A 26,646-nucleotide genomic window follows, 5' to 3' on the forward strand; every position below is an offset into this window, starting at 1 on the left:
GGGTTCAGGGTGTCCTTGCATTTACCCCAAAGTAGCTGAGATTGGCTCCAACAACCCTGATCGTCTCCATAGGACAAATCTGGATAGGTGGATGAATTAAAAAATAATGGGATTCTTTAGATCTGTATTTTTCATTACTGCCCCAAACAAACACTTTTCTTTAGTTTTGTTCTTCTAAAGGTTCATGTGTTCATTTAGTTGTTCCTGCTCAAAACGTCCCTCCTCGCCGCGATGCTGCAATAACAACATGATGGGTTTATAGTCTGTGTCCATAAAACTAAAATGGTGTTGAAAGCACTAAAATTACTTAACCATCTCACATCAATGTGTTGTTTGTAATCCTCCACGACTCTGCACAAGGTGGAAAAAAAACAGAAACTTTGTTTTTTGCAAACAATACCAATAATTTATTACCTCGAAATGATATCAGAGGCAGCAAACAATGATTTATTTTTCTAATCCAAGGACATAATATTCAAATAATAACATTCACCAAAAGAGGAAAAACATGTTTCAATAAAAAAGGAGGAGAAAAGACAGGAATGGTTTTGAGTAGGAGGAGTGACTGATGCTGACCCTCTGAGAGACTGGATGAAACAATACATTCATTTAAGCTTCTCTGCCTCTTGTTTGCAGCCTCTTTGTCTCTGTTGGGTTAGTAGTATGGCTTTGTGAGACTCCTCCCTGTGAGAGCTGCCCCAACCATCAGCCTCCAACCATCAGCCCAAGTCTCTATGCAGGTATTGTTGGGGTTCATTTCCAGCACATATTCACACACCTTCACAGTTTTTTTCACTGAACGGTGATGGGATGGGGTTGTGTCCTGGCCCAGCTGGGTTGTTCTAAAATGCTAAGTAGGTTGTAGGGTGACAGTAGCGCTTCCACCAGCTAAATATTCATACGCCCTCCTGCCTTGACGCTGTGGGACAGATGTTTTGATGTCTTTTTATAGCACTGGGGCCTCCTGACACACACATGCACATGCGGAACCTGAAGCACTTCTCTCTGATAAGAGTCCGGTGTCTGGACACAAAATAAACTAAATACCCTGCCCATGAGCATGCACACATCCATGCAAATGTCAGAGCGTGTTTCCATCTAAAGACGTCTGCCTGAGTCAAGCACAGCAAGTTTTTCTGTGCCTATTAGGCTAACAAATCATCAATCATTTCAACAGAAAAAGGAGCATGGAAACAAAGAGGGCAGGGAGCCTTCTGGGACAGAAGCTGTCACTGAGAAACTGCTGGCTGTAAAAGAACCGGGGAACCAAAGGGAATGTAAAGAAAAGAGACAGACAGACAGGAGACAACATCTCCTGATCATCAGCAAGTTTTACAATCCCAGGCTAATAGCCTTTGGGCAAAGGTAGCGCACAAATGTCCTCTTAGTTATGTAATAAGTCCCCTGTGGGGGGAAAGATGGAGACAAACACAAAGACACTGGAGGAGGAGAGCAGGGGATGACAGCACACTGATGGAGGGATACAGAAGGGAAACATTCATCAGGCTGTCAGTGGGACATGTTTGATATCTATTCCCACAAGGATGAAACATTCCCATGGAGACAGTTAGGAAGTCCATAAAGTCACCAAAGACTTTGATTTATGACGTGGTTGGGCTGACTTTCAAAGAGCGAAAGGAGTTAAGGATTCAGAAGGATGACGGACAACATCCTTTCACAAGTGTGACCACTTTTCTGAGCACACAGAAGAGGATGAAGACATTCATATTGACAGAAAAAAAAAAAAAAAAGCACAGAGGTGGACGGAGAGAGCTGATAAATGGAGGAGGGAGTCAGCCAACAAAGGCATGCCTGCGTCACCTCACCCAAACAAAAGCCCAACCTCTCCTTGCACTGCCGGGATCTTAATGTCAGCCGAAAGGACAATGACGCAAAGCGCCCTGCGGTAACCTGCGGCTAGCTGCAGCAGGAGCAAACTCGCAGCAGACGCAACAGGGATTTTTGATGGCTCCATCCGACCCACGCTGGCATGTTTATCTGCCCCCCTTGCCCCTCATGATGATCAGAAAGGTGTAAAAAGGCCAAGCTGTGGCCTCAGTGACACCATGGAGGATGATGATGATTGGAATGCAACTAGGGAGGTCAGAGGTGATGCATGAAAGGCACAGCTTCATTTGTTCCCCCTGAGTTGTCACTGTCTTTTCCCCTCGTCAACTGTAGTAAACTATGTTCTCTGTTTGCATCAGAAACTGCCATCCTTTCCTGCGTTCTGTGTGCATTTTCTGGTTTTTATTTAAACCTCCAGTCCCAATTAAACCAATATATAGCTACACCTGACAATGTTTTAAAGGGAATCGCTGCATTGGATGGGTTTTGGAATGAAAATGCAAGCTTTAGCTGCTTGCTGACATCTTACAGTGCAGACACACAACTTCAGAAAATGTCAAAACACAAACTGTCTTGTTGAGGCTTTTACTAAAAGACATGGCGTTAAACCTGTACTTTAATTATTCACAGAAAATGATGACTTACCCTCACAACATCCCACAAACATGTGCAAACACACATGGACAATGAGCAGGACTCATGCATGTGTGGGGGGTGGGGGTGCACAGGACCAAGTGGATTACCTGAGTTGTATGAACCATCAGTGGGAGAATTTTAATCGTTCTCCACACGTCGCTATGGAGATGGGAGATTCTGTATGGGGCACATAAACATGCCCTTCTGCAAAAGCATCACATTAAAGGAAGAATAACAGAGAAACAGAAGCAAACGTCTAGAAGGGAAACGAACTAAGAGCATTCTGAAAAATTAGATTAAAGGAAATATGGAAATAACTAAGCATATCACAGTATCCTGTTTGGAAAAAAATGGAAGAAAAAAAAACTTTTTTGTTCACATTTGTTGTTTTTTTGTTTTCCCAGTAACTATATCACACAGTGATAACAAAGAAAAGGAGAAATCTACAGCCACATTAGCTTCGTGCAAAAAACCACATTCACTGGCATGCCGCATAGGCAAAGAGATCAAAGCAAGACGACTCATACAAAAATATAGAAAAATCTCCAATGCACTGTATGTGTTCACAGGAAAAAAACTCTTGTTGTCTTTTCATCCTATGATGCTCCATGCCAAACATTTCTCACCAAAGGATCACTTCAGGAACATTCTGTATTTTTTGTCAGAAGTTTCTGAAAGTTTTCACTTCCAAGACAAGCAACTTTTTGTCTTCCACTCAGAAGTCCACAGAACATCTGGGACTGAGTGTCATTATGACAGGTTTCAACCATAACAATGTCACTTGAACGACGACATGTTTGAATGATAGAAAACTAGTACAATAAAAGCATATCATTTCTGTCACAAACCCTTTTTTTAAAATACAAACCACTTCCTGTCACTTTCCTGACATTCCAGCACTTGCTTCTACTCAGTCGTGACAGGGTTAAATAGTTTGGCATTCTCAGCAAGCCATGCCCAGAAGGATGCAAAGTAGTCTCTTGCAAAGGAGAGAGGGAATTATGCAGGATATAGGGCAGGTGCCAGGATGCAGTGTCAACCTGCCCTCCAAGGGGGGCATTGACAGGGGTAGTAATACAGCATAGCTGAGATTACACTTCTTGTTCCAGACCAGGTCATTCCTGCGCTTGCAGAATACATGCATCGATAAGTCAGAGTCCAAACTCTCCGTCCTTCTGATTCTGTTTAGGATTTAGGAATTTAGGGTGGGATTTAAATCAACAACTCAGGGGGTGAGTTGCTGTATTGAGTCCAGCGTTTGCGCTCCGATCAAAAAGATTGTTTGGACGCCTTCAAAGCAAACAGTGTAGATTTGTGGGAGGACGAAACAGGAGGAGGGAGGAGCTGAAACCACCAGTAAGGCAAAGACGGATAGTCAGTCAGAGGGGGAACCACCGCCAATGTAGGAGGTTCTGTTTTTTTAGACATGGAGAGTTTTCAAATTTCAGAAGACGACATTAACCCTTTGTTTGCTGGAGTCACTGGTTGTTTGGCTGCCCCGCCCTCTCCTCCAGCTCCTCTTCAAAATCCTCTTCATCCAGGGAAACCACACCAGAAGAGGCCACGTCAGACACCCTCCGGCTGGGATCATAGCCAGACGGGTGCTCCACTTCATTGCCCTCTGCCTCCACCTGGCACATGGTGCTCTGATAGTCCTTGCATGGAGCGTCGTCGTCCTCCCCAGGTGACAGGTACGTCTCGGAGTAAGACATGGAGTAGCAAGGGGAGTCCTGACCCCCACAGGGCCTGCAGCCTTGTGCTTGCCTTGTGCCCCCTCCCAGGTTATGGAAACCGTTCTCTCCCCCACCAGGCCCACTCTGCCCCACCCTCTGAAGGCGGGCCAGCAGCTCCTCCCCTCCGTGGAGCGCCGACAGGATCTTGGCAGCAAGCTCAGCAGCATTGGAGTGGGGGACACGGTGTCCCCCCAGGTCACGCAGCAGGGGGTGCTGCTCATCAAGGCTGCACATGCTGGAGCACAGTGTGTCCGGAGAGCCCGCCGTGGGGGACGGCTCCCGGCTGCAACCACCATCTCCTACCCCTACCCCACTTTCAGAGAGGGTCCCCCACAAGCCCAGGTGCTGACAAAGCTGGGAGTGGATCAGATCCTTCAAGTAAGGGGGGTAGGAGGACACATCTAGAAGACATGAAACAAACCATGAGCGGGAAGTCCTGAGAAAAAAGGCAACAAGAAAGGACACTTATTTTTGTTTGTGAAACAATTTTTTTATCTGATTTTTGTTTACTATTAGAACATCTCCAGAGCACCAATGTGAGCGTGGCTCTGATGTTAGCTTGAACTAGTATAAAGAAATATTCGAAACCGTCATTTTACACACAAAGCTGCAAATCCTGTCAATTCTTTAGCAGAAAATTAATTAAATATTTCTTTCATTCATTAAATATTAATTTAATCTCATTTATATATATTTTTATTCTTGAAAAATACTACTGATTAAATGAAATTTAAGTTGTACACAAAATGGTTTCCACAAGAATTACCACAAAAGAAATAACTTCAGCTAAGAAAAATAAAGTTTACTTTTTTATTTTGGTTTTTCACTGAAATTTAAGGGATTTTTATTTGAGATGTACATTATTTTATGTAGTCATACTTTTTAATTTACTTTTTTTTATTATTTTATTTGATATTTATTTATTCATTTATTTTGCTTTTGGGGATTTATACCTATCCATTAAGGTTTATACTTTAGCTTTAATGTGTTTTAATCTTTTTCCATTTGTTTTAATTCCAGCATTTTACTCAGATGGATCCTCCACACCAGGGATGAAGTCTCCTCAGTGAAAAGTTACAGTGGGATCGTCCGGGTTTGGCTCCTCGCTCTGATCGGGAGTCGCTGGTGTGGACAGGTCAATTCCCAAATTAACCCAAAAGAACCAATGGTGATATCAGTGTGACAGAAAAATATCAGAATTGGATTCTATGGTCTATTTGGTTTGTGGTAAAAAATGCACATAATTTTATTTTTAAGAAAAAATGCGTCTGGATTCTTCTGGGTTCAGCATCAAGTCAGATTTCTATTTATATTGTAGCCTTACACTTTTTATTTATTTTTATTTTTTTGCTTTTGTTTTTTAAATTGAAAATGTTATATTATGTTAAGCACTTTGTGTTACCTTTATATGAAAAGTGCTTTTTATATAAAGTTTTATTCGATTTGAGGATAGGTATTTTATCTTTACTCAAGAAGCAATCTTTTTGTTGTCTTATTTTAAATTCAGTAGAATAAAAAAATTGAACAAAGTAAATAAATAAATAAAAATTGTTTATAAAATAAAAACAAAAAAAATGGAAAAAAGATCAAATACTTTAAATGAAACAAATTAGAATGTGTTAAATGGAACTAACAAAGCTGTCTGGATGTGGGTGAGGGTTAAATGCCTTGCTTTAGATAATCCTAAAGTATATTTGACAATTAAACACCACAATCACAGCATCAGATCACACTGGGTTAATAAAACAGCTTTAGGAACAAGCAAAAACTAAATTAAAGGGAATTAATTATTCTGTTCATGAAAAGAGGAAGTTCAGAAATAATTTATAGCCATAAAACTCCTGGAGCTCTACTGGGTCATAAAGACGAGGGTTTGTCAGTGTCTCTGACTGAGCTCACACTTCATGAAGACACATAGAGCTCAGTGAAATCTCAGCGACTCCATTTAGTTTATTTATAAAGCGTCAGATCACAAGAGAACATGTCAAACCCCTGGTTTCCTCCAACAGATAAAAACCAGAGCTGAGTGTGACGGCAGAGGAACCACCACAATGAGCTGAACGTTCTTGGCTGCAGGAGCGACTATTTGTTGTTGTGTGCAATCAGAATGAAAGCTGCAGTACACACTCATACACACAGACTGCTGGGGCCAAAGACAGTGTGTATTTATACCCCAATCACACAGATGCTGGCTTTGCAGCAAAGGAAATTATATTAAACTTGCAGCAGGGGTATCAAATTGCACACAGGAAAAAAAATGTCATTAGAGGACGACAACTAGGGCACTGGGACAATGAGAGGCTTATTTGAAGAGAAAGAGATATGGCTGAAGAAGGAAGGTGTGCAGCGCGCTGCAGATCAATACATACGATTTAGTTGTTGGGTGTTTACCAGTGCTCTGTGTGGTGGGGTCGTTGGCAGGCAGAAAGTCTTCATCGTATGAGTCATCGTTGGACTCGTCTCCGTCCACGGAGGACCAAGCCCTCAGCTTAGCCTCTGCAATGGCAAACTGCTCTGCAACACCTGCAAACACACACACACAAGGGTATGAGCTACACACGCACACAAGCAATTACATGGTTGACATGGTAACAAGGAGGCGCCAGATAGCACTGTTCCCCAACGCCATGCAGCTGCTCTTTGACAGACCTGAGGAACAGTGCACACATTAGACTGGACACGGTCAACATTTGCTTTGCAGTCAAAGCTCTTCAGGCATCGTTTGTCAGAAAGCAAACGTCATCATTTGAGGGGGCTCAGACACAGACTGGAACTCCTGCTACAGGAGGTGGAGCTGTCAGGTGGAGGAGGCACTAGGAAGACATGTCAGCTTTTAGTTGTTGTGATTCTTTTAAAGAGAATTTGAATTTGAAACACACTTTTCCCCAACCTCTCAATAAATCAACAAATCGAGGGAAGTTTGAAATCTTTTTTATGAGCAAAGATTTCTCTCATCTCTGCAAACAGAATACGACAGAGCCAGTTTAACCACGAAGAGAAATTATTGACCTTAATATGAAGAGACATGCTAGTGTGTTGATAGTGAGGACATTCAGGAATGTCTAATGTCTCACAGGAACAAAGGTGGACGATGAGCCCTAAATTGGTGTCACTGCAGACTGATGAAGGCCTGGTTATAATATAAACTAGAACAAAACACTTCAAACACAAAAACAACAAACAAGGACAAGAAAACTAAAATGAAAACAAGAATTTATCAATTAAGTTATCTTTATTCACATTTAAAACTATACAAGCTGCTAGTCATTTCTGGTCATTCTCATCTAACTCAAACAAGTCAAGAGCACCTGTCTATTCTGTGGGAATGCTTGTGTGTGTTTGTGTGTGTGTGTGTGTGTGTGTGTGTGTGTAGCATGTGGCTGTGTGTGTTTGCATGTATGCATGTGTGGGATGACTCGTACATAAACCAATAACCTACAGAGACCTGCAGAGCAATCCGCTCCAATCATTGTCAGCTGGTTAATCAGAGTCTTAGTCTCCCTCTTGCATTTCTTTTAAGTAGCTCTGCCCCCCCCCCCCCCCCCCTCACTCTCTATATCCCATCATCCACCTGCTTTGTATTCCTCCGTTAAAGTCTAACCTTTTTTTTCAATTGTCTCTATCAATAAATGTCTCTAAACTCACCGGAGTCCTCTCGTTTTTCTCAGTCATCCTCATTCAAACGTCTCTCCTGTTTCCTTAGCCATCTCTCCTTCTCTGACTGTGGTCAGTGCTCAGTATTCATATGTCGTCTTGCAGAGAAAGATCAATGCTCTCATTCAACTTTTACAGTTGCTGAGTCCTAAACTCTCCTAACAAATACAGACTAACCATCCCACAGACGGCACCGTCTAAGATTCCTTTGAAACTCTTGTATTTTCAGACAAAAGAAGAAATCTATCATTTACCTACAGCAACTATTCCCTAAATATTTTTCATTCATGTTTTCATGTGATGCCAAGCAGGCTTTTTTTATGCAGTTCATTCATCCATATATAATTTTCATTCATCTTCTAATCCATTTGTTCCCATTCAGGGTCACCGGCCACTTGCGGGCGAAGGCTGGGGTCTCCCTGGACAGATTGTTGGTCTGTTGCAGAGCCACAATCACACATCTATGCACGCTAACATTCACACTTTTGGACAATTCAGAGTAACCAATTAACCTTTGAATCATGTTTTTGGTAGGTGGCCCCAGAGAAACCCCATACATGGGGAGAACATGCAAACTCCACACAGAAAGGTCCCCCATTGTTTCAGGTCCTCCAGCCGGGACTTGAAACGGGGCCTTCTTGCTGTGAGGGAAGAACACTAACCACTGCACTGTGTCACTTTTTTTGATGCAAGTTTTCAATTGAATCGGTTGGTTCAAAAGGGGCCCAAGTCCAAGAGGTTTGTTTTTCCAGGAAATTATTTTCATTGCATAGCTTAAAGGGAGGCTACACCAAATGATTACGGTAATACTTTACCCAGATTTAGCACCAGTTCATAGCTTACAAATGCTATAATATGAAGCACCTCACTTTTATAATTTCAGAGGACTTGCAAACTAAAGTCTCTAGACTTGGGCCCTTCTTGAATTAAACAGGGGCGCTGCCATATTGGATAACTAGTGCTGCCATCTATGGGATAAAGCAAAACCCATGCAAGAGAGGCCCAAGTCCAGGAATTTTGCACCTAATGCATTTTAAATGTCAAGCATAGTCAATACATTACAACGGACTTGGGACTTTTTTGCACATAATCAGATAGACCACAGAACATAGAATATCTCTATTTTGAAAAATTGTGGACTTGGGCCCCTTTTGAACTAACCAGTTCAATTGGTTCTGGTAAAATCTTTTTTTTTAAACTCCACTTAGATTTTTTTCTTAACTTTGCTTACCAAGGAAGATGGTGGGTGTCGGAAGTCCTGTATGAGTTCTGTTTTTAGTGAACTGTTGAATAACAGTATATTATGCATGCAGCAATCTAAACAAACACTGACTCTATAGAGACCTGTTTAAGAGGGGAAAATACTTGTATTAGAACCAACATTGAGTCAAGGTTTTTAGATTACCTTTGATAGAAAACTCTGACAGGTTTAACTCGTGATATACGCAGCATAATATGCACTAAAATGTAAAATATTGCTAATAAAATGTTAATGGGCACCTTTAGCTTTTTTAAGACACCCATGAGATATAAGACATAAGATATCCCTTTATTGATGTAACCATGGCAACCGTGATCAATGGAGGATAGTTTACATTTAGACCTATATTCTCTATATGAGCTGCCATGCCACCTTGCTTTGAAGAGCATAGCTTTGTTGTCATTATGGCTCCGTAAAACCTATTAACTATTTATTTGGAGTTTTCATGGCAACACATCATATACATAATATCAATGTATCTAAAAATCACTAAAGATTTCAAGCACAAAATGAGCAACAATCATGATGAAAACTACGACACAGGGTTGCCAACTCACTGTCCCCTGGCTCCAAGCAAACCAGAACATTTACCTTCTGTGCCCTGGCACAGTTCCTCTGTACAATGTATGAACACCTGCACAGAGGATGGATGTGTTTCCTCCTTCAGGAGACATGTCACTCTTTGCTGTTATCATGTTTGAAGAGTTTTTAAAATCCAAGCCTGATTTGTTCTATATTAAGGACCATTGGATGGTGAGTTTGGATGCATTGTTAAACAACTGACACTCCCTGTCTTGTTTTGTACTCACAGTACAACCATACCAGACTGTAGTCCAGGCATCAGTAATAATGGCCCACTTCTGCTAGTGGGCACACCATTCGAGCTCAAGAACAAGACAAACCAAACTCCAGGGTCAGATGTATGAAGGAATTTTGTGCAATGAGTAGACTCCTAATATCATCTGAGTTCATATAATGTTACTCACCACTGCAGCTGTAAGAACACAACACCTTTTATCTTTGATCCATGAGGAGGCAGCTTGCCGTGCAACAGATCGCTGGTTTAATTGATGGGAACTTTACTAAAGAAGAAACTTTTTGGACGGTCACTGAGCGAGAACATTAACACGATAATAGTTTGAGAAGAGTGAATTTCTGTGAAGAGGAAGAGGAGGCTGACAGGAAAATTGCTCAGTCATGGTGGCACTAGCCGGGACAAAACCTCACTATTCAAATTAACCTTGAGAGTCTGCATTGCAGGGGGTGAGCAGAAGGGTGGATGGAAATTGGCAGGAAGGACATAGACTAAAGGAATGTATCATAGAAACAGAGTGGAGAGGCAGGGACAGAAAGATAAGTATTAAAGGGTCAGAAGGGAATGAAAAGAGTGTGTGAGATGAGGAGTCAGTAACTGTCAGAGGACTCAGGTGAGTTGTAGGTTAAGGTTCTTAGAGACAGACCTTCAACTGCAATCGCATGAGAAGTGGGGCAGTTAGAGGCCAGGACAAATGCTCTCTGTTTGAGTATGTTAACTGTCATACAGATGGTTTCTACGTCTTTGCAGAAAAAAAAAAATAAGCGTTCAGTCAAGCTGGCCGTATTTTACGTTAAAAGGTAATTCATGATTTCTGCCTGTTTAAAGCTGCGTCCCCATTTTCCAGCCTGTCAAGCTGCTTCCTACGTCTAATGAGGTATAAGAAGGAGGCTGTAAGATTGGTGGTTTGTCATCATAATGAGCTCTGGCAGAATTTGGTTAAGTCTGAGAACACAACCTGGAGGATGTCAAAGTGTGGTTATTAAAGTCACATTACAAGGGTTCAAACTATGTCGCTTCTGTACGTTTCCACCCTTTTTGACTCATGATTGCCTGTTTTCTTTTATTTTTTGCTTCAAATAAAAAGAAACATTTGTAACACTTTCACTGCTGTATAGAAACATTAAGCAATAATCCATTAACCACCATCAAACACCATATATCCCTATGGCAAATACAACATGAAAAGCCTTGGTTAGGTTTAACAAGTTAGAAGATCTGTGCAATAAAACAAAATAAACACCTTTTCAAAATGAAGTTTTTCTCAGCTTTCTGGATGGACATGTTATCTTCTGTCCATTATGATGATGATTGTATAAGGTAACATCATTTTTTAAACTCATCAAATATTTACAGTTTGTTTTTATCAAATATATTAAAGATATAACACAAATTAATAAAGCTATGTCTTTATGGATTCATCAAGAATGAAAGGAAAAGTGTAGAAGACTTGGGTGAGAGCAGCCATGTTGTTGGAGACTGATGGAGGGACAGGAACAGACCTGGAGGTAGCAGAGGTGAAGATGTCAAGGTTCCGGGCTACACAGCAGGACGCGTGGCGTGCCTCTCTGCGAATACAACTATCTTCAAATTACTTAAAAGGTTGATTTTCCCCAAAAAAGAGAGCTGACCATGCCCCCGAAGAAACCCCAGGAATACGAAGACCTCAAAAAGACTCTTGACATTATTCAAGAAACGCTGAAAAGTTTTATGGAACAAGTGTCGGCTAAGCTAACGCCACTTTGGGAAATGATGGAAGAGTTCCGAAGATTTCGGGCTCAAAACGAGCAGCGAGAAAACCGGGTCGAGATTCTGGAGAAAAGACTGGACGATGTGGAACAGCAAGTAAGGATGAATAATGTCATTCTCACTGGAGTACCGATCAAGTCTCGAGCGAAACTGACAGCAGGAGCAAGCACTGCTAATGCTAGCGCTAGCGTAGCTAGCAGTGCTAATACGGAGATCGGTGCAGAGTCTTTGGAGCAGCAAATACATTCATTTCTCACATCTAAAAGGATTTCCCTGGATCTCAATACCATCGAGACCTGCCACCTGCTCCCCAGGAGAAAGGAGACGGATAAACCAGCGATCCTCATCAGGTTTGTGAATCACAAACACAAGCTAGCTTTGATGACCCAAAGGAAACAACTGAAAGGTTCGGCTGCTTATCTGAACGACCATCTGACCAGAAGGAATGCTGAAATCTCAAACATGCACGGCTTCTCAGGAAGCGTAAGCAGATTGAGAACACTTGGGTTAAAGGCTGCAGGATTTACGTGAAACCGCTCGGTCCAGAGGACCGGTCCAAGGTTCTGGTTGTGAACACCATGAAAGACTTTGAGAAGTGTTTAATCACGGTCGTCTGAAACAACGTGGAGTAATAAACCAAAGAGCCACATAATTTCAAGAAATATGACACGTGGATTCATCACTCTCTCTGTATGTCTGACGTAACCTGAATAACAGCAGAGTTCTGACCTGCAGACAACTTGACCTCAACTTTCACCGCAGCTGATATCAGCTGAAGAAGGATATGGACCTGAATCTAATGTCTGCAGACATAACATCGAAGAGAACTATTAACTCTGCTTTGAACCCAGAAGAACGGCTGTTATCAGTAAAAGAAGAAATACCAACCTTGGACAATCGACAGTTATGGACCCTTTTTACTTTTCCCCTACAGCATTATTTTATTATAAAAAAATAAATAAAAATACAAAAAAAAATATTAAAAAAAGTAAAACAAATGATTAATCACTTATTGAAAATTGTTAAATTGATTGACTTTTAATGATATTACTTCACTTTCTCCGAAAATTGATAAATTGATTCAAAAATCTTTCCTAATGTAGCATAATTTTGCACATGTTTTTAACTTTAGATACTTGATGAAATTTTGCTATGAAAATTCCTGAAACAGTGTTGTGTCTACTTTACTGATATAGTATTATGTTTTATTCATATGAATGGCTTTTATAAGTAACATAATCTGCATATATTTCAGATGACTGATCTGCATTTGCCATGTTGATTTCTAAAATAGTTATTTTTGACGTAATACTTAAGTAATTCATCTTTGTCATGTCCTCTATCGATATCTTATGATTTTTAATTCTGTCTGATAAAAACTGGGACCGGATATTGATAAATCATGTAATAAAATGGTTATAGTATAACGGGGTGGGAATATATAAGTTCGCTTCCTTCCACTCCCTTTCAAGCAATATTTATTAATATGTCTAAAAAAAATTTTTTTTTTAAAGTTCTCTTTGGGAATGACTATGGATAGGTTCAGAAATGAATCCATCAGAGAAACAAATCATGGTAGATGTTTATTAGATAAATGCATAGAAGCAGATGGAGATGGTTTGGACATATTAAGAGGAGGAACAGTGGGGGATGACATTGGAGCTGCAGGCAAGAGGAGGGCCAAAGAAGAGGCTCATGGATGTAGAGATGGAGGACATAAGGGTGGTTGATGGGAGTCAGTGAGATGCAGAGAAGAAAGCTAGATGGAGGCAGCTGATTCATTGTCGTGCCTCCTAAAAGGAGAAACTGAAGGACGAAGACATCTATGCAGCCTTTTGGTTCCTCAAAATAAAGAATGCTATTTCTATTTAACATTTTTTTTATCCCACCCAAATCTTTTTATCTAATTCCTTTAGACATATGAGTCGTTTTTTTCAGTTTTGTGTCAACTGGGGTTTAGAAAAATCCTTCTTGTGATCCTGAATACCAAGGAACACAGACGGTTTCATTTAAAAGGATAAACTATAGAACAACTAGACATTCTTACCGGCAGCAAAGCGAGCTTCCTGTTCTCCCTCCGTGAGGTCAGAGTAGGAGTTGAAGTCTGACTCCAGGGCTGTTGCAGTGTCCATCGGCTTGCACCACCCCTTCCACTCTATCAAATGGGCCACTCTGCCTTGAGCCATGGCTGTGGGTTTTGTCACATGGTCCTTTACAACCTGTGAAATACCTGCGTGGCACATGTCAGGTGTCATGCTGCAGCAAATTATTTCAGCTTCAGTGAAGATGTCTGCATCAAATGCTTCACTCACCATGCAGGGAGGATCGCGCTAATGCAGCAATCTCTTGAATGGTAAGAGCTCTTCTTGATTTTGGTAACATTTCAATAGTGTCATCAACATTCACCTGAAACGATAAAGAAATCAATGAGAGTGGCTCCTTCATAACCCACTGAATGTGGGAGAGCTGAATGCATGAGTCACAGAAAAGCCCAGGACGGACTTTAGAGGAAAGGAGATTCCTTTTGTCACTTTATCACTTTGCTGTTCTCCACACAGCCTTGAAAACCAGAGGATTTTCTATTTACACAGTCTAACTTCAACCTGCAACGAAATGCAGAAGGTCACTCAATTTGTCCGGTTTTCTGAAAACAGTTTGTGATTTTTGTCTCTACGTTAATCACTATGCAAGATAAACCACTTTTCAACCAAGTAGTCCCTAAGCAGCAAGGCAGCTTTATCTGTGTAGAACCTTTCAGAAGGAGCAAATTTTAAAAGCTTTATATACAGACAAAGAGATTCTAAAGCAACAAAACTTAAAATTAAAGCAAAAGAAACAATTCTTGGTTGAAATAAAGAAAAAGTTTACTTTTCAAAACTTTTAAAACTGTAAAATATTTCCTTTATTGAGGGTTTTATATCGACCTTTGGAATAAAATAATAAAATGATCAAATTATTCATTACTTCATTGTGAAAACGAAAAAACGAAAGATCTATTACAAAATGAAAGTTTTTATTATCTTAATTATTTCATTTTAATTTGTGTGAAATATTTAAAGTTTTAAGTATTTTCAAAAACCCAAAGTCCTTCCTGGAGTGTGGTAAAGTACCCACAGACTGTAAATTCAGTTTAAATCAGTTTAATAGCTCTCATGTAAAGACTTTCATTGTCAACATTTCCATGCTGACTGTAAGATGTGCCTTAGGGCAGTCCACCTATGGTCGGAGGATTGCAGGTTTGATTCTTGCCTTGCCTGCCCACATGTCGAAGTGTCCTTGGGCAAGACACTAAACCCCACCTTTCCTCTGGTGGATGGTTGGCACTAGTGTTTGGCAGCAGAGCCGCCATCAGTGTGTGAATGTGTGTGTGAATGGGACTGTCACTGCAAAGCATTTTGGGTCTTCTGAGAAGGTAGAAAAGTGCAATACAGGTATACACCATTTGCTATTTATAAAATACAAAATGTTTTTGTTTGCAGCATTTAGGCTGATTCAGCAACTGGTTGGTGAAGCTCACTGTAGGACTCTCCAGCTAACATCCATTGCTTTATTTATTAATCACACACAAGCAAAAGAAATAGTAATTTTAGTGACCTGCTGTTGATGGGAAGAATCAGTAGAGCAGTAAATAATTTAAATTTTCAGGAATAAAACCATTGAAGGCCATAAGATCCATCCAAAGACTGGTTATATGTTTTGTAGGTTATGTTTTCAATCAGCTTGTGAGTGTAGTTGTGAGCTTTCCCTCGTCTCTCCTTTCATTGTTCCATCTGCACACCAGATCTGACCACACCAGATCTGACCACACCAGATCTGACCACACCAGATCTGACCACACCAGATCTGACCACAGATCTGACCGCTCTGGCTCTCCAGGCCTCCATGAAAGAGAAATTATCCTTCTGATCTCGGTGTAAGGATTGACTTTGTGGCACAATATTCTGATCATCTGTAAACACATCACGACACCTTTGCTTTCTTAATTACATCCTGGAATGCATTTAAACGCAAAAAAGATACACTATGTTAGGTAATCAAAGTAACAGTCAACTGAATTTCTTTTCCTGATAAAAACAGCAAAAAATTCAACCCAAATAACCAACACAGATATTTGTCAAACAGACCCCAGAAATACGAATCCCCTCTTCAGGATTGGAGCGCATCGGCTTCAGCAGCAAAGCTTGATAATCCTTCGGTGCCGCTGAGCAGCTCACAGATCTGAGCAAGGATAATCTGGAGGAGATGTGACACGTCCCCTCAAGGAGTGCTGAGATGATAAATTGTCTTGGCCTTTAATTAAAAATCTGATAACAGCCACTTGATGCTGTCCACCCACAGCTCAGCTTTCTGTTTTTTTTCTCCTCTGCCCCCACAAATCATTCTAATCTGGTGTGGAAGGATTTCATGCTCTCCCGTTTTATCCTGTTTGACACTTCTGAAGCTGCTTTCTCCATCTTTCATTCATCTTTTTAACCAAGCCGAAAGATAACTTTTGCTGTGTTGGAAATATTATTAGGAGGTTGAGCCTATAAGTGCTGTGAAGTTCTTGAAAGCGCGCTTGGATTTTGTTATTGGATGCCAGATTTTCTCACAGATTTGCTGTTCCTTCTTTGACTTTACATTGGCTGTAGAAGAAAGTGAAAACACGACTCTCTTCTCATCAAATATATCATCATTTTCCAACCTGGAAGCCTTTTGATTGCTAAATTGTTCTTTCATCATCAGAATGTTGATGTTAAAGTCAGAAACCTTCCAGAGGTGAACTGCTCCGTCAGACGTTTAGGTCTAGAAACAGCTCACTAATGGAAACAGAATCTTTAAAATAATGTGTAGATTTAAAAGCTAATCAGGCTTCAGTCTGCAGAACACAAAAGCTGAACTCACTCCAGACTTTAGCATTTGTGTCCATTAGAAAGTACACTTTCACATTAAAATGCTTCACTTATTTTGAAGGGCCCATCTACAGTGTTTGGACTTCAGCTCTGGAGCCCTTAAAGCAGGAACCTGCACCAAAATGTAATAACTTTGTTAGGGTTTGGTATTTAAATCAATGAAGCTGAGCAACCAAAAGCATTAAAGGAAATTAAACAACCAACAGAACAATTACGTTAGTTAGTCTAACATCTCATCCTTGTTGACATTATTTTTGCAAATAATGTTTGCAATAATGTTAGTTGAACTGAACAAAAATAAAATAAAATCTGTTTTTGTTACTTAGCTGACCCAAAGAACTCCAGGTTCTCCACAGGAACTAAGTTCTGCTCATTTATGTGGTTTGAAGACTAATCAGTGTGAAATCAGATATCAGATGTGAAGTGTCACTGACACAATGAAAATTGGGATTTTGGTGTTTTTAACATGTTCTTGTGGCATTTTCTCATGATGGAGGACATGTATAAAGAAAATTAAGCTTTTTTTGGAAAAAAAAGATTGTATTTGTGATGTAGAAAACGTGCTGGGTGGGCCACAAGCTCCTTGCTCTGCTCCATTCGGATGTGTCCACTTGCAGACAACTAGATCCAGGTAAGTCTTGGTCTCCCGGCTCTGAGCTGGAATCTGACTCAAAACTGCACGGCTGGATGGCTCCAATATTGCTCACCACTTTGTTGCACCGGTAATTTCTGATCAACTACTACCTCTAGTCCTAGAAAACGACAAGTTTTTTAAACATGGCTAAAAACAGCTTACCGTAATCATAATTTAAAAGACCACAGGCTCTCTTTGAGAATAGATCAAAAACTGATCGGATTGGATCAAATGTCCCTTTTTCGGTTTTTGTTTTGACAAACATCGACAGAAAATCTGTTTTCAGAGGCCTTTTCTCTTGAAATCAGCTGCAAGCCATGAAAAGCTGAGTAACTTGAATAGACTGGATCCAAATCTGCGTATGGAAAAAAAACGAACACCCCCACCACCACCGCATTTCTGTCACTCATTGCTTTTTTTTTTACCCTGTTTTCACTTGTGGTCCATGTTAAATTTTCCTCAGTTGGATCATTTCCATGGCAACCAGTCGCCAAGGAACAAATCCTCAACGCGTGTTTGCGTGAATAATGCAGATGACGTCAGATGAGCACCAAGATCAGAGGCTCCTCCATGTGTTTTTTGGCTTCTTCTCCATCTGATTTGGTTCCTTCTGTTTTGTTTCAATTTTGAAAACACTGTGAAAAATTAAGATTTTATTTTTGGGGATTTCTGAATTAGAGATTGTTTCCACTAGAGCTGCAGTGAGCTCAGGAGGAAAGCAGGCAACGTGTCAGCCTCTGCGGTCACTGTTCGACATCAAAGAGTGAGGGTTTGCATTCTAGAAGGGATCTCTTCGACGCTGCTGCGTCACTGTTGCACATTAGATTGACACTCAGAGGGTGTGAAATCATGGAAGAGAAGCTACGCTTATTATTCCTATCACTGCTGCTTTGACAAAAAAACAAGCATCCACTTACTTTCTGCTCCATGTTTAGCAAAAGAAAAAAAGAGGTAAAGTAATCATTTTTGGGTTGTGTTTTACCTGTTAAGGTATTAAGTCTATGGATTGATATTTATGCCACCACGCTGCACACAAAACTTTCTAAGTTGCAAATGAAAATATTAAATATCTGCTTTCAACATTTTTGACAGCAAAAAAAAAGTTTTCAAAGCAAAAAGCATTTGAAAAGCAAATATGGAATATTTTCATTTGCAACTTAGAAGGTTTTATGTGTAACATAGTGGCAGAAATATTACTTCATACAACAGCTGCAGCCAAAATGCTTCTGCTGGTTTAAGAACCATGACTTGGCTTTGTGTTAAAATGACATAAAGGATGGTGAACCTGATCTAACCTCTGTAGAGTTCAGAGTTAGGAATAGTGTGAGCTCACTGGTGTGGCTGAAATGTGGGATTTTAAATGCATTTTCATGACTGGTAGAGCCACTGCCCTGAAGATGAGGAGAAGATGAAAGAAAAAAAAAATGAAACTTCACCTCTCATGTGTGTGTCTGCTAAACCAACCTCTTCGTTTTCACCAAAAGCGAGTTTCGAGTGCTGCACAGTCGGACGTGTTCTCTTAAAAAACCAGAGCCAACTCTGATGTTCTATTTAGGCTTCTTCAAATTAATGAATAATTATGCTGTGTGGCGTGTAAATAACAAGAGAACAACTTGCTGCAATTAATGTAGGGTAAAATTCAGGAGGACCTTCCCCTGCAGCTGCAATGCACACTATCGACTTGGATGTCTTGATTAACAAGGTAATAATTAAACTCACAGGGCTGAGAAAGTTATGTCATATGGTGAAAAACAGACTGTCAGTTTTGTCTGGTCCTTGAGCGTAACACATGTGAAGTAACGGATGAACTGCCCTCAGGCAAAAAGGTTCTTAAGGCCAACGACTTCTGATTCATCCAAGAACAACAATGCATGGACAATAAAGAAGACCAACAGGTTTCACTTCTTCTCAGCAACAAATCAAAGCCTGAATTTACAGATTTATCATTGAAATGAAAAATGATTCACACTTTAGTGTATCAGAAGCACCTCACTGAAGTCCAGTGTACCCCAAGGTTCTGCCAAAATCAGTCTGTTCCTCAAGCAGGTTTGCGTGTTCCCCAAAAGAGAGAGATCAGAAACGGAGCTCGGCGCACTCCAGTCCACACGCAAAGAACCATCAACCGCAACTGTCGGAGGAAGAGATCCACAGGAAGGTTTGAGCTCGCGGCTGCTTTGGACTGCACCAACTCTCCAAAGACAGTTAGTGCTCTATAGCCACCAGTGCAACGGCCATGCTAACCCATGCCTCTGGCCGTACTCCCGCACAGCAGCATGACAGTAAAAATGTGATGTTGTCTTATCTCACTGCACTCTGATCCTAAAATAACAACTATGTAAGTAAAGAGATGGCTAATATCAACTAAAATATTAATTGAAGTTGGATTTTAAAAAGGACTTCAGCACAGAACAGATAGAGCTCATCCAGCCTGGTTCCAGGGGAATATCCAGCTTCACCTGGGAAGTTTTCTGCCCCCTTTATTGTGGGGTTTGTAGTGAGATAACTCCAAAGTTCAGTGCGACGGTCCACTTTCATGAGCTCTTAAAGCCATGCTTTCCATGCAGTTCTGCCAGAAACCCGAGCAGTTTTCACAACAACCCCCGTTCAGAAAGTCTGGGAAATGGAAACTCAAAGTTCTTGCAGTTAATTTGTTTTTACTATCATAGAAAGAATTATCCTCTCAGTGTTTTTGTTTTAATTTTACTAACATTTCAAACTAAAAACAGCTCATTTTAGCTTTCCATGTATTGCTGGAAGCAGCATGAGAAATGTAAATTATGAGATTGTTGTTGTATTTTGTGTCAGAGCAGGTCCATCCTGAGAGAAATGTGCACCCACTGTTGTATGAGATTAACAAAAGAAATGCACAGACATCAGTTTATGGGCTGCATGATGTCCGTAACCCTTGTGCTGTAGGCACTTTAACCTTGGGAGTTGGGTCATATAGACCCACTACACAGTGCGTTGAACCTTTTTTCTTCAATGATTTGTGATCTTCACTGGTGTCCATGAATTACATGAAATTTTTCCACCTTTATCCACCTTTGTCATGGTAAGGAGAACACGTCAATGTAAGGGTGGGGTCATCTAAGATAGCACAAGGGTTAAAGACACATTGAAAAAACAGAAGTAGTTTTTTTAGATTTCTAATCAGGAAGTAACTTTGAAATGTATGGATTTGTTAGATGGGATGAAGGTTTTTGTTTTAATTCAGTGCACGTTTCTCAGTGTTATTTGATTTTCACTGCACGATGACTGAACCTGTTTTACAGATAAAGGTGGTGTTTGTCTGGTCTTAAGTTTGTGAAACAGCACTTGCCTTAAGGTAATTAATTCATAACCTTAATGTGGTACCATCAGCTGCTCATATTTTACAGCTCAGTCCAGACCTTTTTCTTTCTCTGCGAATAAAAAAAAGCATTCTCCTCCAAAAGATTAAGAGAAGGTTGATGTTTTAGAGTTTTAAACTAAATAGTTTTTATTTCTTTACTTTCTTTTCCAACTACCTCCACCTGTTTTCTGCTACTTTGCAGGTTTGATGTAAAACGTTCATGTAAACAAATAGATAAACTTCTGATCGAAACAGAAAGTCCCTGCGTGGCTTCAGGTGTTCTCCTCCATATTCCACCAAACTCTCTGATCTGGGGTTGAAGGTGAAGCTGCTTCCGTTGTTGAGAGGAAGCAGAGAAAATTCCAGAATAACATGCACCATGCACCTGTCCCATCATTCCACATATGCCTCCTCCTGATCCGAAGCTTCCTGCTAAACATCACAGATGTCACCAAACCATCTTCAGGCACGTGCGTTAGCCGCCCTCGCCCTCCTCTGGACCAAAGGTGCATTTAACCAGCAACCGACCGAGAACGTTTCAGAACGCGGACAGCTCCGGTCAGACACGAGATCACGAGCATCCAGCGCGTGCGCGCCACTCTTCAAACCAGATTTTCAAAACGAGATTAGAAGGTGGGTCTCTAAATGTCAGCGTCTGGCTCCTCTTTCCTCTCGGGGACGCGTGTCTGGTTACCGTCTTTGAAAAGAACAACTCGCTCGATTAGCAGCTCGCGCCAGTCTCCAAAACTAATACTACAGTTTCAAAGTCCCCCTCCCCCCGCCGCTCACACTCCTCATTTAGCAGAGCTCAGGTGTCCACCACCCCCCACCCCCCACCCCTCCGGGCGAATTCAATACGTGCGGTTTAACTCGGTGTGATGGGATCGGGTGCCCCGCGCGCAATGTGTGCGTGGATCTCTGCTCCCGGGAAGTATTGTTCAGAGGAGGGAACAGCGCGCCTGCTTTGTCCGCTTGGCACCTCGTTTCCAGAATGTGACGGTTACCTGAGCCCTGCTGTGCGCGTGAGCTGTCCAGACCTTCAAAGTGTGAGGAGGAGGGAAGCTTCTCCGCCTCCGGTGTGTCCTTCCTCATCAGTGGAAAAGAGGCTGCGATAATTTTAGAGTCTAATAATAAGAGGAGAACGCCCCACCCCGTCACTTACAAGCTTTGACTTAAGTGTGCTGCGCTGTAGGACGCTCTATGTAAATGGTAATTAACGCACGTTCTGCGGACGGACACGTTTAGCCTGAAACTTGATGCGCATTTCCGTGAAAGGCCTGTGAAGCGGATGTTCTCCATTCGCGCGTCGTTTTGTTCCATACCTGTTTATCTTAATTAATCTCCTTGTTTCCGTCAAACGCAGCGGCGCCTCCTCTCCCAGCAAAATCGTCTTCGCGTTTTGTGTATTTAGGCTTTACCGCTAATTGCACGCGCGTGCCTGGCTCTTACTCGCTCGCACCGATTCTCGTCCTTGTAGTTTCTGTTGTCGTGGAAACTGCAGATGCAGAGACCGCCGCCGTTTACCCTTTTTCCTCCGTGACTGTTTGCTGGAGGGGGGGGGGGGGGGGGTGCGCTAAACGAATTGGCGCAATAGGTCAAGAGTGCCCACTTAGCACGAAGCTTCGGGGTAAAGATGAGAAACAGGTGGCTGTTGTCAGCCTGCGTGGAAACAGGCGCTTCAGCCTATATGAGTCCGCGGGCCATGTCATTTACGCACTCCGCGGCAAGGAGAAGGAGAGAAGGCGCCATAAGTGACAGGAGATCCGTTAACATGCGGTGACCTGCGAGCGCAAAACTGATGGATCGGAGCTCAGATTGACGTAAATGCAGCCACCATGTCTGCGGGTGAGGATGGGTTCGATGGATGTGGGTCAGGATTTGACCCACTGGTTGCAGAGGAATGTCGGTCCAGCTGTGCCTCGACTGGGAATCGCGCGTCAATTGTTGGGGTAGGGGGACATATGAAGGTGTGAACGCGCAAACGCAACAATAGCGCCTGTTTGGTGCTGAAAGGCTTGAAGATGCCACGCACGCACACAATGCTCACGTGTGGACAGAGTGGCCTGTAGCTGAACAAACAGTCGTATATGACGTTAATATTTTTGCAGTGCTGTAGAGCAGAAGAAGGAGCTCTCCCTACCTTGCAGCTAAAGTGTGTCAGCGCGGTCAGAACCATGGTGTCGGGCTGAGGCGTCACGCCGCGAATCTAAGCGCGCAGTCAAAAGCGCCTCAGTCTGACTGGCGTGTTCACCAAAAACCTTCTTGGCATTCTCGTCGCATCGCGATGTTTAGGCTGCAGATCCCTGCCCCTTAACTCATCCAAACCACAACGGCAGCACGCGCGCCCCTCTACCCACGTGCACACCGTCCCACTGCAACAGAAGACTGCTTCAGTCGCATTTGGAGAGGATGGCACGTCTGCCCTCTGAGGCAGCAAAACTGTTGTTTGGACATCATTTCAGGCACATCATGCTGTGCACTGCAAGCACCCCCCTCCCCTGCCGAAGGCTGCAGCAAAATAATTGCTAAATAAAGAAAAACAGGCTTCCTTCAAGTTTTTTCGGGAGAGCAAGTTAAATGAGATCTTACCAACAGGCGCTTTGGAGCTGATGCAGCCCATCGTCCTTCAGCATAAAAACCCTCTCTAGGAGCGCAATCTATTCAACTGCCTCCCCCATTTATCCTCGTGCATGAGATGCAGCGCGTACCTCAGTGATCGGAAGCCTCGGTCGCCCTCCTCAACTGTGGAAGCTGCGCTGAGTTCCGGTGCGAGGCGGGGTGCTCAGACCTCGGCATCGAGACCGAGGGCGGGGGGGAGTCGATCCATCCTTCCAATGTTTGTGTCTTTCTACGCATTGACTGGTTTCAGATCCATGCGCACGCGCTTTTTTAGGCAGTTCTCTGTGCTTCCCCCGTCAGTCTGTGACAGCGCGCAGTTCCGTTGCTGCTTCAACACCACAGCAGGTGAACAGCGCTCCGCTCCGAGGCTGCGGCGGAAGCGCGGATGCCCATGGCGGCGTGGGGAGGGGGGTGTAAAAGTCTCAGGATTCAACTCATTACCCGCCTGTTGGGGCCACGCCTCACGGTCAACAAGGATCACAGATACTCGCCTCGTGCTCCCCTCCTTCTGACCGGTTAGGATGTAGTCATTTCAGCCGAACTTTTGCAGCCAAGACATCCCACGCGTTTCCCTTTATATACAACCAAGACGGAGTTTCCGCCCACTGACAATCTCCTATTGATGTGGGAACATGATTGGCTGCCGTGCCCTCCCTCACTGGGGGTGTGAGAAGCAGGGAGGAGCTGAAAGGTCCACGCAGAGGAGGAGCAACTGTACTGTTCCGCTCATCTTTTCCAGCTTTCATAAAGAAAACGAGAAATATTCTGCACAATTCAACAGGTCCGTGAGGCGCAGAGACATGGAAGGGTTCGAAACCTTGGAGAGGTCCTGCGCCTTATGCCATGTTTGAGGAAATATGCCACACTTTATCCTGCAAGCAAGGTGGTGTGACAGGGAACACGGGTGGGCAAAGTGACACATTTTCTCAACGTCCGGGGAGTTGTAGGACATCAGAACCTCCTTCATGCTCCATGCAGCGCAGTGCTGCAGGCTATTCATGACCTCACAGCTTCAGCATCCAACAATAGACACGATTTTGTCTTTCAAGACAAAAATCACGGTCAACTCTAACCTGTTTTATATCAGAGACCGGCAGAAGGATGGGCATTTAAATTAGCAGGTGTGATCCCCCTTTAACGGCCTGGCACCGAACCATCCTGGTCCTCAGCGCCTCTCTTCTCGCCCACCAGAAATCTAAACATAGACCTGCAGAGCGGCTGACCCACAAGGCCGCCCCCCTACTGCGCGTGTTATCGCCTGTGGAGCATGCACTCATTTCAGATCTCAAAAAGAGAGCAGGTGGGAGCTCCGTGGGGGCTGCACTAATAATTCAAGGAAATGCATCCTTCAATGAGGACAATTTATATCAGTAAAGTCTCAGTGAAATCATCTGCAGCTCTCCGTAATCCGTCCGTGGGATTCTAGATGACAGTCTGGTTTTCCAACAGAACTGCAGCAACATTGATATCTGGAGACGGCTGTTATCTTTGCAGTTTTTCTGTCCCATTTTTCGCGGGCTGAGGTTTGTGGAAAATGCTCAAACAGTTCAACCTCTATTACCAGCCAGAGGAGCGTAACCACGCCGCGTGCGTAAATGCGAACCCCGGGGACGCGCTTGAGCAAAGAAGGCCTTCTAGAAAATCAAAGCTATTTCTAAACTTCATAATTTTCCACTTGGGTTTTTCTGCAGCCAAACATGTTTTTAACTTTAAAACATTATAAACTTCAGAGAGCAACAAAAACAGTTTTTGTTTGCTTTTATTTTGTGCAGATTTCATCTTCTCTCCTCTCTGACTTCAGATGATGTAAACCCGCTGGTCCTCTCCTCCCGCAGCGCGCTCTCTCGTTTCATACTTTGTTGAGGTTGCGGCAGTTCCATTGGTGGCAGTATTTGATGCTCTAGCACCACCCAAAGGACAGTTGTAGCGCAGCAGCAGTGGAAACCACGAGGATCCTGTTGCTCAGGAAGCCACGTGACCCTAAAGCTTTTGAGCAGTCTGCGCGTTAAGACATCAGCATTTTTTAACCCTTGTGCTATCTTAGATGACCCCACCCTTTCTTTGACGTGTTCTTCCTACCATGACAAAGGTGGATAAAGGTGGAAAGATTTCATGTAATCCATGGACACCAGTGGAGATCACAAATCATTGAAGAAAAAAGGTTCGGAGCACTGTCTAGTGAGGTCTAGATGACCCAACTCCCAACGTTACAGTGCCTAGGATAGCACAAGGGTTAATCAGACGAAAAACCTGAAACTTTTCAGAGAGACAGACTGGAAGAGAATGTTTCAGGTTTGATTACCCTTTAAAAAATGAGTAAATGTATTCTAATTTTGAGATACTGTTTGACTTATTATAACTCAAGGAAACAGATTTTCTCTCAACTTCTGTAAAAACATGCAGGAATATGAATGTATTAATATTTTAACTGACATTATTCTGTAATTTCTAAAAATACTGAAAATCTGGAAAAAAACATCTTACGTATGATGTCAAAATCACTAGTTTAATTTTTATGTCCCAGTGAAATGACATTCTGCTGACCTTTAACCCTTGTGCTATCCTAAGCACTTTAACATTGGGAATGAGGTCATCTAGACCAGTGTTTTTCAACCAGTGTGCCGCGGCACACTAGTGTGCCGTGGGAGATGGTCAAGTGTGCCGCGGGAAATTGCCCTCATTAACTGATCAAAAAAATTTCCCATCTCCAGGATTGAGCTCTGTGTTCATCCAAACAGGCCCTGATAAAACACTGAGGAGTTAGGAATATAAAAGATCGTAAAATACTTTTTCTTTGCGTTTATTTTATTTTATTAAAGACATTTTAATAAGAATGACGCGATTCAGCTGCACCTTCGGCTGTATTTGGGAAAAGTCCCGTCCCTTTGACTGTCTCCACCAATCATTCTTGAGGGGCTTAATCACATGTCATCGGTCTGACCAATCAGAAGTGCTTAAAGTCTTCACTTCCTTGTCCCGATTTAGCTCGTAAAGTCGCTCAGTTCTAACAAAAATACCAGCTAAAGCTCGTCTTTAGCGGTGTAGCTTTCCACAGAATCCGGTGTCAGACCGTGGAACAAGTGAACAAAACAATGAAGCTCCGAAAAGCGATCTTTTGCCGTTTCATGCACTACATCTCCCATGATGCATTGGGTTGTGAGAGTGACAGCGCATAAGGAGATCTGTTGTTAAACGTCTTGAAACCAACGAACACACATCAAACTGTTTTTAAATCTTCTAACTTGACTTTTATTGCATCTTTTAGAAAAAAACAGCTGCAGTTTCCAGCTTTTTCTGCAACAATTATCTCAAAAATGCATGTGAGATTGTGGAGGGGCTGTAGATCAAAATAGACTATGAGTTTCTCCTTTTTTTAAATTTTTGGATGCTGGTGTGCCGCGGGATTTTTTTTAAGGTTAAAGTGTGCCGTGGCTCAGAAAAGGTTGAAAAACGCTGATCTAGACCCACTAGACAG

At 42.3% G+C, this 26,646-nt stretch overlaps 1 protein-coding gene across 6 annotated transcripts; it reads right to left on the reverse strand.

Moving 5' to 3' along the window:
* Nucleotides 1-379: 379 nt before the first annotated feature.
* fam131ab (family with sequence similarity 131 member Ab) lies at nucleotides 380-23,743 on the reverse strand. Of its 6 annotated transcripts, none has more exons than XM_020708333.3 (6): nucleotides 23,261-23,723; nucleotides 19,210-19,349; nucleotides 14,008-14,101; nucleotides 13,743-13,925; nucleotides 6,609-6,740; nucleotides 380-4,618 (listed from the first exon to the last, which is right to left on the reverse strand). In XM_020708333.3, the coding sequence occupies exons 3-6, from the start codon at nucleotides 14,075-14,077 to the stop codon at nucleotides 3,963-3,965; spliced, it is 1,041 nt and encodes a 346-aa protein (XP_020563992.1). In that variant the 5' UTR covers nucleotides 14,078-14,101; nucleotides 19,210-19,349; nucleotides 23,261-23,723; the 3' UTR covers nucleotides 380-3,962. The 6 variants fall into 6 exon arrangements, with proteins under 6 accessions (XP_020563992.1, XP_020563990.1, XP_011480966.1 ...); XM_020708331.3 differs by having other exon boundaries at nucleotides 23,142-23,723; XM_011482664.4 differs by lacking the exon at nucleotides 19,210-19,349 and having other exon boundaries at nucleotides 23,261-23,743.
* Between the last annotated feature and the right edge of the window lie 2,903 nt (nucleotides 23,744-26,646).

This window comes from Oryzias latipes, chromosome 13 (genome assembly GCF_053564925.1).
Source record: "Oryzias latipes strain Hd-rR chromosome 13, Olatipes_Hd-rR_3.1".
NCBI lineage: Eukaryota > Metazoa > Chordata > Actinopteri > Beloniformes > Adrianichthyidae > Oryzias > Oryzias latipes.

Coding starts and splice junctions, on each gene's coding strand:
- fam131ab (XM_020708331.3), bottom strand. CDS start 23,172: ATGGGCTGCATCAGCTCCAAAGCGCCTGTTG. Junction 14,102..19,209: donor GTACACTGGACTTCAGTGAG/GTGCTTCTGATA, acceptor TTATCGTTTCAG/GTGAATGTTGATGACACTAT. Junction 6,741..13,742: donor GGAAGCTCGCTTTGCTGCCG/GTAAGAATGTCT, acceptor GTGTGTTTGCAG/GTGTTGCAGAGCAGTTTGCC.